This window comes from Hemiscyllium ocellatum, chromosome 19 (genome assembly GCF_020745735.1).
Source record: "Hemiscyllium ocellatum isolate sHemOce1 chromosome 19, sHemOce1.pat.X.cur, whole genome shotgun sequence".
NCBI lineage: Eukaryota > Metazoa > Chordata > Chondrichthyes > Orectolobiformes > Hemiscylliidae > Hemiscyllium > Hemiscyllium ocellatum.
The window spans coordinates 5,602,036-5,620,366 of NC_083419.1; the positions used below are offsets into that span (position 1 = coordinate 5,602,036).

The window sequence follows — 18,331 nt, forward strand, 5'->3', positions numbered from 1 at the left end:
AGTGTGGTATTGGAGGGTTGTTTTTCAGACTGGAGGCCTGTGACCAGTGGAGTGCCACAAGGATCGGTGCTGAGTCGTCTACTTTTTGTCATTTACATAAATGATTTGGATGTGAGCATAAGAAGTACAGTTAGTAAGTTTGCAGATGACACCAAAATTGGAGGTGTAGGGTACAGTGAAGAGGGTTACCTCAGATTACAACAGGATCTGGACCAGATGGGCCAATGGACTGAGAAGTGGCAGATGGAGTTTAATTCAGATAAATTGCAGTTTGAAAGAGAGAAGGCAAAATCAGATGTAATGGTGTTACAGTTAAATACAGGTAATTATGAGGGCATGAGAGAGGAACTGATGAAAATAGACTGGAAGCAGAGCCTAGCGGGGAAGACAGTAGAGCAAAAATGGCAGGAGTTTGTGGGTATAATTGAGGACACTGTACAGAGGTTCATCCCCAAGAAAAGAAAGATTATCCGGGGAGGGATTAGACACCATGGCTGACAAAGGAAGTCAGGAAATGTATCAAAGAAAAAGAGAGATCCTATAAAGTGGCCAAGAGCACTGGGAAATCAGAAGATTGAGAAGGCTACAAAAACAAACAGAGGATAACAAAGGCAGAAATAAGGAAGGAGAGGATCAAATATGAAGGTAGGCTAGCCAGTAATATTAGAAATGATAATAAAAGTTTCTTACATTACATAAGAAACAAACGACAGGCAAAAGTAGACATTGGGCCACTTCAAACTGATGCTGGAAGCCTAGTGATGGGAGATAAGGAAATAGCTGGAGAACTTAACAAGTACTTTGCGTCAGTCTTCACAGTGGAAGACATGAGTAATATCCCAACAATTAAAGGAAGTCGGGGGCTGAGTTGAGTATGGTTGCCATTACAAATGAGAAAGTGCTAGAAAAGCTAAAAGGTCTTAAAATTGATAAATCTCCTGGCCCCGATGGGCTACATCCTAGTGTTCTGAGGAAGGTGGCTGAGGAAATAGCAGAGGCGTTGGTTGAGATCTTTCAAAAGTCACTGGAGTCCGGGAAAGTCCCGGATAATTGGAAGATAACTGTTGTAGCCCCCTTGTTCAAGAAAGGATCGAGACAAAAGATGGAAAATTATTGGCCAATTAGCCTACCCTTGGTTGTTGGTAACATTCTAGAATCCATCATTAAGGATGAGGTTTCTAAATTCTTGGAAGAGCAGGGTCGGATTAGAACAAGTCAACATGGATTTAGTAAGGGGAGGTCGTGTCTGACAAACCTGTTGGAATTCTTTGAAGAGGTGACAAGTAGGTTAGACCAGGGAAACCCAGTGGATGTGGTCTATCTAGACTTCCAAAAGGCTTTTGATAAGGTGCCACACAGGAGGCTGCTGAGCAAGGTGAGGGCCCATGGTATTCGAGGTGAGCTACTCGTATGGATTGAGGATTGGCTGTCTGACAGAACGCAGAGAGTTGGGATAAAAGGTTCTTTTTCGGAATGGCAGCTGGTGTTCAGTGTTGGGGTTGCAGCAGTTCACGTTATAAATGATCTGGATGAAGGGACTGGGGGCATTCTAGCGAAGTTTGCCGATGAAACGAAGTTAGGTGGACAGGCAGGTAGTACTGAGGAAGTGGGGAGGCTGCAGAAGGATCTAGACAGTTTGGGAGAGTGGTCCAGGAAATGGCTGATGGAATTCAATGTGAGCAAATGTGAGGTCTTGCACTTTGGAAAAAAGAATACAAGCATGGACTACTTTCTAAATGGTGAGAAAATTCATAAAGCCAAAGTATAAAGGGATCTGGGAGTGCTAGTCGAAGATTCTCTAAAGGTAAACATGCAGGTTGAGTCCATGATTAAGAAAGCGAATGCAATGTTGTCATTTATCTCAAGAGGGTCGGAATATAAAAGCACCGTTGTGCTACTGAGACTTTATAAAGCTCTGGTTAGGCCCCATTTGGAGTACTGTGTCCAGTTTTGGTCCCCACACCTCAGGAAGGACATACTGGCACTGGAGCTTGTCCAGCGGAGATTCATACCAATGATCCCTGGAATGGTAGGTCTAACATACAAGGAACGGCTGAGGATCCTGGGAATGTATTCATTGGAGTTAGAAGATTAAGGGGAGATCTAATAGAAACTTACAAGATAATACATGGCTTGGAAAGGGTGGACGCTAGGAAATTGTTTCCATTGGGTGAGGAGACTAGGACCCGTGGACACAGCCTTAGAATTAGAGGGGGTAAATTCAGAACAGAAATGCGGAGACATTTCTTCAGCCAGAGAGTGGTGGGCCTGTGGAATTCATTGCCGCAGAGTGCAGTGGAGGCCGGGACGCTAAATGTCTTCAAGGCAGTGATTGATAAATTCTTGATGTCACAAGGAATTAAGGGCTACGGGGAGAATGCGGGTAAATGGAGTTGAAATGCCCATCAGCCATGATTGAATGGCGGAGTGTACTCGATGGGCTGAATGGCCTTACTTCCACTCCTATGTCTTATGGTCTTAAATGCGAGGTGCTGCATTTTGGGAAAGCAAATCTTAACAGAACTTGTACACTTAATAGGAAGGTCCTAGGGAGTGTTGCTGAACAAGGAGACCTTGGAGAGCAGGTTCATAGCTCTTGAAAGTGGAGTTGCTGGTAGATAGGATAGTGAAGAAGGCATTTGGTATGCTTTCTTTTATTGGTCAGAGTATTGAGTACAGGAATTGGGAGGTCGTGTTGTGGCTGTATAGGACATTGGTTAGTCCACTGTTGGAATATTGCGTGCAATTCTGGTCTCTTTCCTATCAGAAAGATGTTTTGAAACTTGAAAGGGTTCAGAAAAGATTTACAAGGATGTTGCCAGGGTTGGAGGATTTGAGCTATAGGGAGAGGCTGAACAGGCTGGGGCTGTTTTCCCTGGAGCGTTGGAGGCTGAGGGGTGACAAAAATTACGAGGGGCCTGGATAGGATATATAGACAAAGTCTTTACCCTGGAATTGGAGAGTCCAGAACTAGAGGGCATAGATTTCGGGTGAGAGGGGAAAGATATAAAAGAGACCTAAGGGGCTACTTTTTCATGCTGAGGATGGTACGTGTATGGAATGACCTGCAAGAGGAAGTGGCGGAGGCTGGTACAAATTGCGACATTTAAGAGGCATTTGGATGGATATATAAATAGGAAGGGTTTGGAGGGATATAGGCCGGGTGCTGGCAGGTGGGACTAGATTGGGTTGGGCTACCTGGTCGGCATGGATGAGTTGGACCGAAGGGTCTGTTTCCACGCTGTACATCTCTATGACTGTATGATTGTTTACTTGTAGAGAGCTCATTAGCATAAGGAATGCAGAGACAACATTACTCTTATGGTCCTTTGACCATTCTGAAAGTTGTGTGGGAATGAGGATTTGTCTTTAATGGGTTTCATATTCTACTGGTGACCAGCCAAAGCATCCCGGGTGGAAGGGGCAATCACATAGAAGAACCTTGTCATTTCAATAAAGTTCAGCATTTGGAAAGTCTGTGGAAGAAGGAATACCGAGCACTTTTCCAGTTGGCTAGATATGTAATGATGTTTTCATGTATGTGTGTCTCGAGAGTGAACAACTGGAAAAAAAGGTGTCAAGATAAGCAATAAGGATAATGCCAATTACTCATTTTATTCTATTAGTTGTCTACAAATTGTTAGTTAAGTATGACTGCTCCCTGCCTAATAGGGAGAAACGGCTGTCTAAAATTACATCTGTCCCCCCAGATGCCTGAAAAGTTCAATGATATATGTTGTTGACCTGCATTTTAGCATGTGACTTGCTGTAACGTGACCAGGAAAGATCGATACGAACTATTGTTTAGAAATATTATAAATCAGCTTGAAAAGCGTATTAGCTGAATAAGATCGTTTCTAAACTTTATGTACAGATACAAATTAATGCGCAGAAATAAAATGCTGCTCCTTCATTGTCCTAGACAGTCTAATTAAAATAATGTATTCACACAGACACCATCTAATTCCTTTGGCATTTTAAATGCATCACTTGAATCATCTACTCCTAAATCTACTCTCTTCTAAAGTAAAAGGACACAACTGCCACCTTTGTCTTGATAACTAAAGGTATTAATTTCATGGCTCTCTATCAACCTTTTCCATGGTTTTGACACGTATTAATCTCATCATCATGTAAAGAGACCAGTGTTGGATACAGTATTCTAGATGAGGCTTAATGAAGGTCATGTATGAGGGCCTTGTGGTGATTTCTGTTTTGTATTGGATTGTGTTAGCCATAATGCTTGATTCAGTTACACTCTTCTTTACCCATGTAGTTAGACTGACAATTTATTCACATTCATAATGCAGCTGTCTACCAGAATTATGGAGTTTTATTTTGTCTCTTCAAAGGTCAAAAATATCTGCCCTAATTGTTTCATTGTGGACTTGGGACCTCACAGGCACTAACCCTGTATTCTCAAGTCTCTTTGAACAAATGTGGTTTCACTCGAGAACATTTTGGAAACCTTTCCTATATGTTGTACTGAATTAGTTGTCACTTTGGGACATGCTGAGTTTGCGTTCTGCACTGTATATGTGTGAGTTTGTAAATTTACTTGCATGTTTTTGCTGAACACCACTCATCATAAGAATGGCCAGGGGTCAGTTACAGGGTTGTGTGACAGGGTGCTGGATGACTGTCTTTACAAATGGAATAAAAAAGTTTATTCGGCTAATAGAGATATGTAAACATTATAAAAGATTCCTTATCAGCTGGTTTTGAATTGTTACTAATTAAACTGAAAAGCCACATTTCAAATTTCTGTTGATTGAAAGAGTAGGTTCATATGTTCTACCAGCCGTGTCAAAATCCACTGTTCTATGGAGGGGAGAAACACCATCTGATGAATATCTTAGGTTTGTTTTCTATTATAATACTAATAATCTATATTTCTTTCACAGTCCTTATTTCATTAACAAATACATGGGCATGAGGAATGAAACCTTCATGAAGCTAGCAGCAGTTGGAACCTGGTTGGGAGATTTTGTCACAGCCTGGATGGTGAGGCTAACTTTTCTATTATTTTCTGATTGATGCTTAACTAAAGGTGCAAAATGTTACAACTTTAATTCTTCTCTTGGATTATAATATTCTTTTTACAATGAGCTGATGTGTTAAAAAGTATTGTGGTTCTAAATTCCAACTTCCCAGGCAATTTCTGCAAAGGTCACATGTCAAAGCTTCCATGAAGCCCTGACATATGGCTTGGGGTCATCCGTTGATTTCTGACACTCAGGAAACTGGAAGATCTGGGTTGTCATCTGAAGATAAAATATTAGAATCGTGAACACTTTTTCACTTGGTGTATATGCACCAATGTCTTACTGTGCACAGGACTTGAGCATGCAAAACAAAACTCGTACTTGCTAAGATATGAATGCGGACAATATATCTTATCTATTGTGCGGAAAATGTGCCCATAAAAGTTTCATCAGTGGGTAGTCATAATAATATTTACACAATGTTACAGAAATTGCAAAACCGTGCAAACCAATAAGTGTGGAGTCCATGAATGGCAAGTGGCTACATCTTTTTCTAGAATGTATTGGAATCTAATCAATATCATGCACTAGTCAAATTTATCTCTGAATAAAGTGTATACATTTTGTAATGGATGTGGAGAATCCAATTCCGAATTTGAGATGTTTCATCAAAACTGAAGCTGGGATTAATAACTGATTTATGACATTGGATGGCTTTCTTACTTTGGCTATTTCCAGGATGTAAACTGAGCTGTATTTTCCCATTTTTTTGACTTGTTTTTTCTGGGGTGACATTCATAGTAGCCAGTTGCCAAGGCCCTTGTCAACATTTCTTGCACAATCTTTCACTCTTCTTCACCACTCTGGCCTCATCATAAAGTCATGCAGCAGAAGTGCTGGCTGCTGCTGAGACTATGGGATGTTCACACTGATGGTACCATATTTAAAGCTCAAATCCACACCACTTCGGGCATAGCAAGCCCAGAGCTGTCCTCACACTGTTGTCCTGTATTATTATCCTGAAGAAATGGCTGAGAAAGGCAAATTAGCCCCACAGTTTGCCTCAGTGACCTGGAAGTGCTGGTTGGTGGGGTGGTGGAAAGGTGGGCATTGTTTTTCCTACTGAATGGCAAAGGAAGATATGCCACCAACATTGTTAGCTTGGACTAGGTTGGCACCCTAGGTCAGTGCTGTGTCCCCAGTGAAACACAATGCACAGCAGTGCAGGAAGAAGGTCTCTAAGGTTAAGGGCCACCATCTTCTCTCTGAGATCTTAAGCTCATTGGGCCCAGTCAGTCTAAGTCTGACTTGTACATTCATCTCACCAAGGCTTATAGACTAAAACACTTATTATCCTACACATAATATCCATTAAATAAATTCAACCCACTTCACTTCTAAATTACTAAACCTTCCTGCCCTCTGTGTTTGCCACTCACTCAGTGGGAATACCTCAACACCACCTGCTGCCACATCTCCACTGCTCTTGCATGCACTGCCATCATAATACATCACTCCCTTCATCTCATTGCAGGAAAATTTGGTCCATGCCTTGGACTCATGCTGCACAGTGCCATGACTGACATGCCTGTGACTACTGGACTAACCATGACCAATTCCTGGGAATTCAATAAGCCCTTGATTCTCTTGCCCAACTAAGGTCCAGTCCTCCTAAACTTTGAGACCTAAGTTATTTATCTGAAGCGCATACAGTACCTTGATTCTAAGCGGCTGGGACATGGTGTAGTTGTGACATTGACATATCATGATACCAAAAAACAACATAGGCATCATCTTTGACTGTTCACTGCTGACAATCATGACAAGGTTTGTGTCTGCAAGGCAACAAAGAAATACTGTGTCTTTTAAATTCTAAATGAGGCAGCAAATAAGTGCAAAAAGATAAGATGAAGCATGCCGCAAATGCTGTGAGCATCCATGGCGATGCAAAATCAGGGAGTACAAAGATTAAATAAGGAGCCCTGAGAGGTTCAGTCCATGAGACTGGTGCTTGTTTCTGTACGCAAAATAGCTCAGCAGCAGCATTACGTGTGGGTGTCGGTATGCTTTGAAGTGTAATATTGAAGAGGAGAACTGTATTCAGAGTGAGCTGGAGAGATACCCAGACTTATAGTGAGGCTGGTCTGTGTCCAACACCAACTTTCATGGATGGAGGGGTGGGGAATGAGAGTGCGGGTGCTTGCTGGCCACAAAGTAAGCTAGGATGTTGGGGTCAAATGGCCAAAATAGAGAGCCAGGGGAACAAGTGATGAACTTGAAGTGCCAAGTGTACCCCCCACTGACTTTCAGTATTGGCGCTATCTAGTTTCTCCCTAGTGCATGGAAGAATAGAAAACTCCATATAAGTGCGGTGAATTGGGTACTAATGATGTATAAATGTATTCAAGCTTCTTGCCACTCACTGCTGAGATTCTGATCTCACTGTCCTAAGAAATGGCTGCAGAATCAGACTTTTTTCTCAACTCAAGAATTTTTTTTTCTGAGATCACCGCATTTTTAAAAATACCTTGCTGCTGCTCACATCATTCGGGGGCTGGAGAAATTCAACTCTGTCATAATTGCACCACTCATGACACATTTTTAAAGTTCACATTTTTACACCCATTTTTTTCAGTTTCAGTCCATGGACCAACATTAAAAATAGTGACCTTTGCAATAGGTACCAAAGTGATTAGGTTTGACATTTTACACTGAAATAAAAACAGAAACAGGAGAGGCAACAGCGGAATGCTATTATCATGGACTGTTAATCTAGAGACCCAGGTAATTTTCTGGGGTCCAGGACCTGAATCCTGTTGTGGTAGATGGTGGAATTTAAATTCAATAAAACACCTCTTCGACTGGGACAACACATGCATCCTAGGACAAGCCAAACAGATGTGCACAATAATTCCGAGAAACACGGCATTCCAACTGGAACTCTATCAACAAAACAATTGACTTGGACCCATTTACCACCCCCTGAGAAAAAGAACAGAAAATGTCATCACAGGAAATGACATCACCAATCCAAACATACAAATAGAAAACAGGAATCATCAGCAATGCTTCATCCAGAGGCTTACTGAAGATGTTACCTAGTATGGCGATGGAACGTCTGAAAATGAATATTCCAGCTCATCAAGCAAACCTACATCCAGAACCTCTACCTGAGCTACAAATCTTCTTAAAATTCAATAAAAATCTGGAATTAATAACATTGACCATGAATCCATTGTCGATAGTCAGAAAACATTAATAGGATTCATATCGGAAAGATGTTGTGAAACTTGAAAGGGTTCAGAAAAGGTTAGCAAGGATGTTGCCAGGGTTGAAGGATCTGAGCTACAGGGAGAGGCCGAACAGGCTGGGGCTGTTTTCCCTGGAGTGTCGGAGGCTGAGGCATTACAAAATTATGAGGGGCATGGATAGGGTAAATAGGCAAAGTCTTTTCCCTGGGGTTGGGGAGTCCAGAACTGGAGGGTGTAGGTTTGGGGTGGGAGGGTAATGATATAGAAGAATCCTACAGGGTAGCTTTTTCACACACAGGGTGGTACATGTGGAATGAGCTGCCAGAGGAAGTGGTGGAGCCTGGTACAATTGCAACATTTAAGAGGCATTTGGATGGGTATATGAATAGAAAGGGTTTGGAGGATTATGGGCTAGGTGCAGGTGGGACTAGATTGGGTTGGGATATCTGGTTGGCATGGACGGGTTGGATCGAAGGGTCAGATTCCATGCTGTACATCTCTATGACTATGACTCTATTAATGTCTAGCAGAGAAGAAACTGCCATTCTTACCTGGTCGATCCTGAATGTGACTTCAGACCCACAGCAATGTGGTTTACTCTTAACAGTGCTCTGGGCAATAAATGCTAGCCTAGCCAGTGAAGCCCTCTTCACGTGAACAAATTAAAAAGAAAACTGGAGCCATCTGATAGGTCAGGAAGCATATGTGAAGAGGGAAACAAAATGTACACTTCAACATGGTGACCTTTCATTTAACACTCAATATACTGCCTCGTATCTGGATCTATAGAAAACACTACTGCTAAAGAACAGCAATTACAAATTGAAAATGATTTGTAAGTTCAGGTAGCAATCTTGTAAATTGGGTCAGAAAATAACTAACATCCCACAGTGTCCACTGCTTGGTTCTGCTTCACAACACCTGTGGATCCAATTTGTGCATTCCCTAGATAAAGGTAATGTCACCCAGGTCCAGAGGACCACATGGTTGTGCACTCTGTGTGAGAGAGAGAGAGAGAGATGACTGGTGGTGGCCTAACATGAGATCACCTAGCCTCAGGTGAGGGGTGAGGTTGAGAAGGCAGGGCCTTCATAGTTCTCAACTGGTTCTCTCTAAAGTTCACTAGTAGTCAAGCAGTCAGGCGGTTTACATAAAAATGTGCTGGCAAAACTCAGTAGGTCAGTCAACATCTGTAGAGAGAAACAGAATTAACATTTTGAGTCTAGTATGACTCTTGTTCAGAACTCTTTCCTGTTGAGGCTTGGACTGTAAATGGTGGATTTGTGACCAAAGATGATGAATGCAGGGATGATGGGAAGCCAAAAATTAGAATTAGCCTTTTCTGAACACACTGCGAAGATCTGATTTCTAAATCAGCAATGACCATAAGATATAGGAGAAAAATTAGGCCATTTGGCCCATCAAATCTGCTCCACCATTTGATCGTTGATATGTTTCTAAACCTCATTCTCCTGTCTTCTCATGGAACCTTGGTGTCCTTACTAATTAAGAACCTATCTATCTTTGCCTTAATACATTGAATTACTTGGCCTCCACAGTTTTCTGTAGCAATGAATTCCACAGAGTCACTATCTCTGGCTGAAGAAATTCCTTTTCATATCAGTTTTGATGAGTCGTTCCTTCACACTAAGGTTGTGCCCTCGGGACTTAGTGTCTCATACTGGAAGTGTCTACTAGACGTCAAATCCATCCAGGCCTCTCTGTATTCTGTAAGTTTCAATCAGATCACCCCTTACCCTTCTAAACTCCATCAAGTACAGACGCTGAATCCTCAATAACCTGGGTCACTAATATCCTTTTTAGGTAAGGCAATCTGCCATCCATAATTGATCTGGTCTAGATGTGAGTCCAGATTCATAGCAACATGGTTGACTCTTGATTGCCCTCTGAAATGGCATAGCAAGTCTTTCGGTTGTAGCAATCACAACAAGCCTCAAAGCAGAAATGGAACTGGACAAAGCATCTGACATCAAACAAGGCAAGAACAGTTCTGTTGAAGTAAAGTCCTCCTTACTAACATCTTGAAGGACTAGTGACAGCACAATGGACTGCAGCAGTTCGAAAAGACAACTCCGAGGGCAACTAGAGGTGGAAATAAATGCTGGCCCAGATCCAACGAGTGAATTAAAACAAATACAACCATGAAATTACAAGTCTTTGAGATAAATCATTAGTTTGCTTATTCCTGCAGCTTTAGTTATGCTGATTTTTACTGATCATTTTCAGCATGCTGGCTGGGATGGTTTGTCTATGTTGCATTTGAGATCATGTTCTAGTTTACAATGGAATTATTCATTGTTTCTTGTCATGGAATTGTTCTAATTTTGGCATCTGTTTGATCCCACTGTCATGCTATTTGTACTTTGTGATCTTGGTTCTGAGCACATGCCGATTATTTTCCCTGGATTCCAGGTGCCATCAGTTAGGTGATCATTGAATCCCTACAGTGTGGAAACAGGCCAGTCAGCCCAACAAGTATACATCGACTATCCAAAGAGCATCCCACCCAGACTCAACCTTCTACCCTATTAACCATTTCCCATTGTTAATCTACCTAACCTACACATCCCTGATCACTATGGGTAATTTAGCACAGCCAATCCATCTAACCTGCATATCCTTGAACTATGGGAGGAAACCTGAGGAATCCCATGCAGACATGGCCACAGACAGTTGGAATTGAACCTGGGTCTCTGGTGCTGTGAAGTAACAGTGCTACCCCAATGTTGGAGCCAAGCTTTCTATTGGTTGTTTGGGTTTAGGAGTTTGTTAACCACATGCCAGTCATGCTCATCTTTCATTTCCCCTGTTTTTCTTTTAAGTCATGCATCGCATACTACTGGGAGGATCAATGAGTATTGTCTGCATTTGTCTGCTGAATAGCAACTCCATAGTGTAACTAGGCATGCATATTTGGAATGAATGTACCAATTCTGTTCAAATTGTGCCTGTTGACAGATGATCTGTGCTGCAATTAGGTGATCTTCTCATAGTATAGAACAGGTTTTGGATGGTATTCTGTGTGGTCTGTGTTCCCCATTGTTGTCTTGGTGATGTGCAGATGGTGACCAAGGGCAGGCCCATGACGCAGCTGGGTCAACCTTTCTGAACCTGTACTGTCCAATGACAAACATCTGGGTGACCACGGTGTGTTTTTGTAACATGAAGGAATTTAATGGATCTCAGGGATGGAATCTCTGATAACACCCGGTGAGTTTGGCATTGTGTAGTTGAATGATTATTTGCCACTTCTGTTGGAATGTACGTTTCAGTATATGAAGTGGAAGGATGTTTGCACTTGCACTGGTGTCCAGTTTTGCACATTGATTATTGTCCCTTGTCTTAGTATCCATTTATGAATTAGTTCATGGTCTAGGATGGTTTTCCTCAGGGGACATGAATCCCAGAGGATATGTTCTGACGTTGTTATTAACTTGTTGGTCTTTGAATGTTGATTATGTTTTACTGGATTATTCAAACAGTTGCCAGTGAGCCTGAGGCGTTCATTGCTGAGAACAATCCTACCATAACTTGTTTATCTGGTTTGCAAATATCCAGGTCCAGCAAACACTGGTCAACATGCTATTGAAACAATGTAAGTTCACATTGCAGATTTTGGAAACTTTCTGGTCATTGTGCAGCTCTTTGTATTTTTAATACAAGTTGGATCTTATATTCAAGCTATTCCCATTTCTCCCAGCTGATTCCTGGATAACTCTGACATGTAGTACCTTTAATGGTTACTGCTATTGTTTGCCATATGTCACTGCTTGATTGTGAGGGTAGCACAGTTGTCCTCTAAATTTCTTCTCTGATTTTAGCTCTCAAATCCACCCACAAGTTATTTTTGGCACAAAATGTAGCGCTGCTTCAAAATGTAAGTTTTTTAAAAAAGTCTTAATTTATTTTACCTATTAGTAGATAGATTCTTCTTCTCAGTGCAATTAGCTTCAGCAGTAAAGAATTTGTTTGTTAGCTCTACTTACAGCAAGCTCGGTTCTGCAGTCTGCAATTTTACATGCTGTTGCTGCTTCAATCTTCCAGCAGATAGATTCAGTATTTAAAATTATCCAAATGTGAATAGTTTTACCTGTGGCACCAATGTCTACTGACTGGGTTGTCATGATGCAATCCCAGAACAGAAATACAGGGTGCAGAATCCCTACAAAGCTGCAAAACCACATCTACATTGCCTAGTTTGCAGTATGTTTCACTTTCACACCATCTCTTTTCTTGCTGTGTGCATAGGATTGGGAGTTGTATTCTGATCAATTAAATCTTCAAAATTACATTAATCCAAGATGATAAATGAGAAAAAAAATTGTGGCTGTAAGAGCTGCTCTTTTTTTGAGGTATTTTCAGTGTAGGAGCTCATTTCCTTGAATTCCAGGAGCAGTAATTACTATTTTATGAGCTCTTGCATTATTCTGGAACTTTGGGGGAAAAGCATCAAAATAACGGCACTTTAAAAAGGAGGAAAAGGGGCAAAGTGGCGACATGGGCAGTGATTTAAATGGAGAAAGGATCCTACACTGCTGTCTGACACAGCAGTACCCTGCATAGCTGCTGTCTTTGCTGTCTGGTTTCAAGTATCTCTGGACATTGGAGTTTGTCCTAAGAAAAATAAACAAACAGTGAAATTCTGAACGTGGAGAAAAGCCTGTGCAGGGGAGCAGCTTAGGGGGCTTTTTAAAGTGTAACTTACTGTAAATCTTTCGTAAATCTACAATAGAATCATAGAGATGTACAGCATGGAAACAGACCCTTTGATCCAATTTGTCCATGCTGACCAGATATCCTAACCTAATCAGTGAGTAGAGTGTTTTCTTTTTAATTATATGTTGTTATTGAGATCTGTCGCTTTGATTAAACTTTAGAAATCATAAGTACTATGCTAGCTGGAACAGTATTTTTGGAGTAATAAGACTGCTATTTTCTGGGCCTGTACATAATAAGGTGAAAAGATGGCCTTTAGTGATGTGTTCTTCCTGTTGGATGTGGGAGAGTCGGGAGTGTTTCCATGTTACTGATGATTATGTCTGCAGGAAGTGTCTTTGGTTGAGAATCCTACCATATTGCATGGATCAGTTGGAAAAGCAGTTAAAGGTAATGAGAAAGGGGTGTAATGAATGATAGTTGTAGGGAGAGAGATAAATGGAAGATAGAGTCAGGTAGGTGGAAAGGTAGGAAAGGAAGGCAGGTAGTATAGGAGTCTCCTGTGGCTATCCCCATCTCAAACAAATATGCTGCTTTCGAAAATGTAAGGGGTGATGGGGTCTCAGAGGAATGTATCATTGACAGCCAGGTTTCTGATAAGAAGACTGGCTCTATTGTAATGAGGGGTACCACCTCTTCTCTTGCTCCCTTTTTGATCTTTCCCTGGAATCTATACCCTGGAACATTAAGTAGCCAGTCCTATAAATTCTTGAGCCACATCTCTGTAATTGCTATGAAATCCCAGTCCTATATTCCTAACCATGCCCTGAGTTTGTCTGCCTTCCCCGTTATGGAAACAGACCCATACGATCGATTATGATAGGGGACTGTGAGTCAGAGGCACTGACAGATTATTCTGTGGTCAACAGCGAGACGTGTGTTGCCTCCCTGGAGCCAGATCAAAGATATCTCGGTGAGAGTGCAGAATACACTCAAAGGAGAGAGGAACCAGCAGGAGGTCATTGCACACGTTGGAACTAACGACATGGAAACCGAAAAGGATGAGATTCTGAGGAGAGAATTGTTATGGACTAGGCCAGATCACTCAAAACATTCTTAAGCAGGCAGCCCAGACCATAACTTTGCAATTTGTTTTGGTAAGTATGTAGTGAAATTTACCTGGATTAAGTTAGCAAGGTTGACTACCACATTTTAAAACAGACAAAAATTTATTCACAAAATTACACAATGAAACACAAAGAACAGAATAAAGAACCCCTATAGACCTCAGTCTATCCAAACTAGACATAATTATGCTGTTCCGAATATACACAACCATCCCAATAAGCAAACCACCCTTTAAACACAGTACAAAAAAAGGATCAGATGCTTACAGGTCAAAGTTAGAAAGGAGAGAAGAGAGAGTTTCCACACAGCTCACCACTGAACTCCCAACCAGTTCTGGACTGAACTAAACTGCTCAGCTAGAGAGCTGACCATTCCCCTTTCATTCTTCAGGTCACTTCTAAAGCATGATCACTTTAGCCTGAAGTCTCATCTGTTTACATATAAACAAAAAGGCCTCCCGGTACCCTTTAGTCTGCTTTGGTATATAGATTAATCGGAGTCCAGCCTGGTTTATTATCCCTCGGGGGGAAAAAATCGAGGACAGAGTATTCTTGAGCCAAGGGACAGCTTTTAGGGAAAAAAAGGACTCGCTTTGTGACAGAATACAGGAAATTAGGTATAAATTTAAAAGTAAGTCCTCAAGGGTAGTAATATCTGGATTACTCCCAGTGCCATGAGCGAGTGAGGGTAGGAATCGAAGGATAGAGCAGATGAATGTGTGGCTGAGGAGCTGATGCAGGGGAGAAGGGTTCACATTTTTGGATCATTAGAATGTTTTCTGGGGTAGAAGTGACCTGTATAAGAAGGACAGATTGCATCTAAATTGGAAGGGAACTAATATACTGGCAGGGAGATTTGCTAGAGCTGTTCAGGAGGATTTAAACTAGTAAGGATGGGGGGGTGGGACCGAGGGAATTAGTGAGGAAATAGATCAGTCTGAGACGGGTACACTTGGGAAAAGAAGCGAGTCAAACAAGCAGGGCAGGCAGGAACAAAGTAGAGAACGATGTGGGACTGATAAATTAATCTGCATTTATTTCAAGAGGCCTAACGGGGAAGGCAGACAAACTCAGGGCATGGTTAGGAATATAGGACTGGGATTTCATAGCAATTACAGAGATGTGGCTCAAGAATTTATAGGACTGGCTACTTAATGTTCCAGGGTATAGATTCCAGGGAAAGATCAAAAAGGGAGCAAGAGAAGAGGTGGAGTGGCGATTTTTGATTATGGATCTTATTACGGCTGTATTTGAGGAGGATATTCCTGGGAATACGTCCAGGGAAGTTCTTTGGGTGGAACTGAGAAATATGAAAGGAATGATCACTTTATTGGAATTGTACTATAGACTCCCCAGTAGTCAGCAGGAAATTGAGAATCAAATTTGTGAGGAGATTTCAGTTATTAGTAATAATAATAGGATAGTTATCGTCAAGGATTTTAACTTTCCAAACATAGACTGGCACTGCAATAATAATAAAAATTGATGGAGAAGAATTTGTGTGTACAAGAAAGTTTCCTGATTCAGTATGTGGATGTACCTACTAGAGAAGGTGCAAAACTTGACCTACTCTTGGAAAATAAGGCAGAGCAAGTGACTGAGGTGTCAGTGGGAGAGAACTTTGAGGCTAGTGATCATAATTCTACTAGTTTTAAAATAGGGATGGAAAAGGATAGACTGGATCTAAAAGTAGAAGCTCTAAATTAGAAGAAGGCCAATTTTGATGGTATTAGACAATAGCTTTCAAAATTGATTGGGAGCAGATATTCGCAGGTAAAGGGACAAATGGAAAATTGGAAACCTTCAAAAATGAGTTAATAAGAGTCCAGAGACAGTATATTCTTGTTAGGGTGAAGGGCAAGGCTGGTAGGTGTAGGGAATGCTGGATGACTAGAGAAATTGAGATTTTGGTTAAGAAAAAGAAGGAAGCAAATGTCAGGTGTAGACAGTAGAGATTGTGAATCCCTGGAAGACTATAAAGGCAGTAGGAGTATACTTAAGAGGGAAATCAGGAGTGCAAAAAGGGGATATGAGTTAGCTTTGGCAGATAGAGTTAAGGAAAATCCAAAGGAATGCTACAAATACATTAAGGACAAAGGGGTAACTAGGGAGAGAATAGGGCCCCTCAAAGATCAGCAAGGCAGCCTGTGTTTGGAACTGCAGAAGATGAGGGAGATACTACACATTAATTTTGCATCAGTGTTTACTGTGGATAAGGCTATTAAAGATAGAGAACATGGGGAAATAAATAGTGAAAAAATATCCACATTACAGAGAAGGAGGTGCTGGATGTCTTGAAACACAAAGCTAGATAATTCCCCAGGACCTGATTAGGTGTACCCTAGAACTCTGTGGGTAGCTAGGGAAATGATTGCTGGGACCCTTGCTGAGATACTTGTATCATCAATTGCCAGAGGTGAGGTGCCAATGGACTGGAGATTGGCTAACATGGTGCCACTATTTAAGAAAGGTGGTAAGGAAAAATCAGGAACTATAGACTAATGAGCCTGATGTCAGTGGTGGGCAAGTTGTGGGAGGGATTCCTGAGGGGCAGGACTTTAATGTATTCGGAAAGGCAAGGACTGATTACAGGTAGTCAACATGGCTTTGTGCATGGGAAATCACGTCTCACAAACTTGATTTGAGTTTTTTGAAAAAGTAGTACAGTGGAAACTCGATTATCCAAACATGATGGGTGGGCACTATTTCGTTCGGATAATCAATTATTTGGTTAATCGATTAAATGCTATTCCTTTCAGGCTCGGAGTGTTTATAGTCTGCTCCCCGTTCAGGAGACTGCAGCAGCGCGTGAGCCTCCGCCTCCCGACCCAGACTGACCCGTCTAACCCCGCCCAATCCCGCACCCCCCCCAACCTGGTCCAACCACACTCCCAACCCCTTTCCCCCCAAACCCCGTCTAACCCTGCCCCTCCCACCCCCCAGCACAAAGCCCGCCCCCAACACAGCCCCCCACTGCGCCCCCGGCTGTTCCCGGGGCATCGGATTGCTCACCAACACCAAGACTGCTGCAGATGCCTTTGTGGGATAAGTCTCCAAATACCACACACACAGCTAAACACAACATTTTACTGCTGAACAAAGAGACCTTGGCGTGCAGGTTCATAGTTCCTTGAAAGTGGAGTCACAGATAGATAGGATAGTGAAGGCGGCGTTTGGTGTGCTTTCCTTTATTGGTCAGAGTATTGAGTACAGGAGTTGGCATTTTATGTTGCAGCTGTACAGGACATTGTTTCGGCCACTTTTGGAATATTGTGTGCAATTCTGGTCTCCCTGCTATCAAAAGGATGTTGTGAAACTTGATAAGGGTTCAGAAAAAAAGTACAAGGATGTTGTCAGAGTTAGAAGATTTGAGCTATAGGGAGAGGCTGAACAGGCTGGGGCTGTTTTCCCTGGAGCGTCGGAGGCTGAGGGGTGACCTTAGAAGTTTATAAAATCATGAGGGGCATGGATAGGGTAAATAGACAAGATGTGGGGGAGTCCAAAACTAGAGGGCTTCAGTTTAAGATGAGAGGGGAAAGAAATAAAAGGGACCTAATGGGCAACTTTCTCACAGAGGGTGGTGTGTGTATGGAATGAGCTGCCAGACAAAGTAGTGGAGGCTGATACAATTGCAACATTTAAAAGAAATCTGGATGGGTATATGAATTGGAAGGGTTTAGAGGTATATGGGCCAAGTGCTGGCAAATGGGACTAGATTAGGTTAGGATAACTGGTCGGCATGAATGAGTTGGACCAAAGGCTCTGTTTCTGTGCTATACATCTCTCTGACTCTATGGCTCTAAATCAAAGTTTTTCAGAAATAATCAGTTTTCATGTTGTTATTCTCTTCAATGTAAATGTACTGTTTACACAAGGATGGGGGAAATAATAATGGAAATTATTTATTTCAAGCTGACACCATTTATAGAAATTATTAATTGGCCGTCTATGTGGAGCCCATCTAACCTCTGTCATTGTTGATTCAGACTGCCCAAACAAGTGATGAAACTGGGAGAAAGTGAGGACTGCAGATGCTGGAGATCAGAGTTGTGAGTGTGTTGCTGGGAAAGCACAGCAGGTCAGGCAGCATCCGAGGAGCAGGAGAATCAATGTCTCGGGCATAAGCCCTTCATCAGGAATGAGGCTTGTGGGCCAGAGCCGAGAGTTTGAAGGAGGGTGGGGTTGGGGGAGGTAGCTAGGAAAGTGATAGGTGGATGAAGGGGAGGGAGAAGGTGTGGTACACCTGACACCTGGAGGAAGAACGCCTTATATTCTGCCTTGAGACCCTGCA

General features: G+C 42.0%; 1 protein-coding gene across 4 annotated transcripts in view; it reads left to right on the plus strand.

Moving 5' to 3' along the window:
- Positions 1-18,331, plus strand: part of tmem117 (transmembrane protein 117) — a 365,044-nt gene that overhangs the window by 157,756 nt on the left and 188,957 nt on the right. For all 4 annotated transcript variants that reach the window (XM_060839212.1, XM_060839213.1, XM_060839215.1 and 1 more), the window contains one exon: positions 4,905-5,004. In XM_060839212.1, the coding sequence (XP_060695195.1) occupies positions 4,905-5,004 (100 nt within the window). The remainder of the gene's footprint in view (positions 1-4,904; positions 5,005-18,331) is intronic.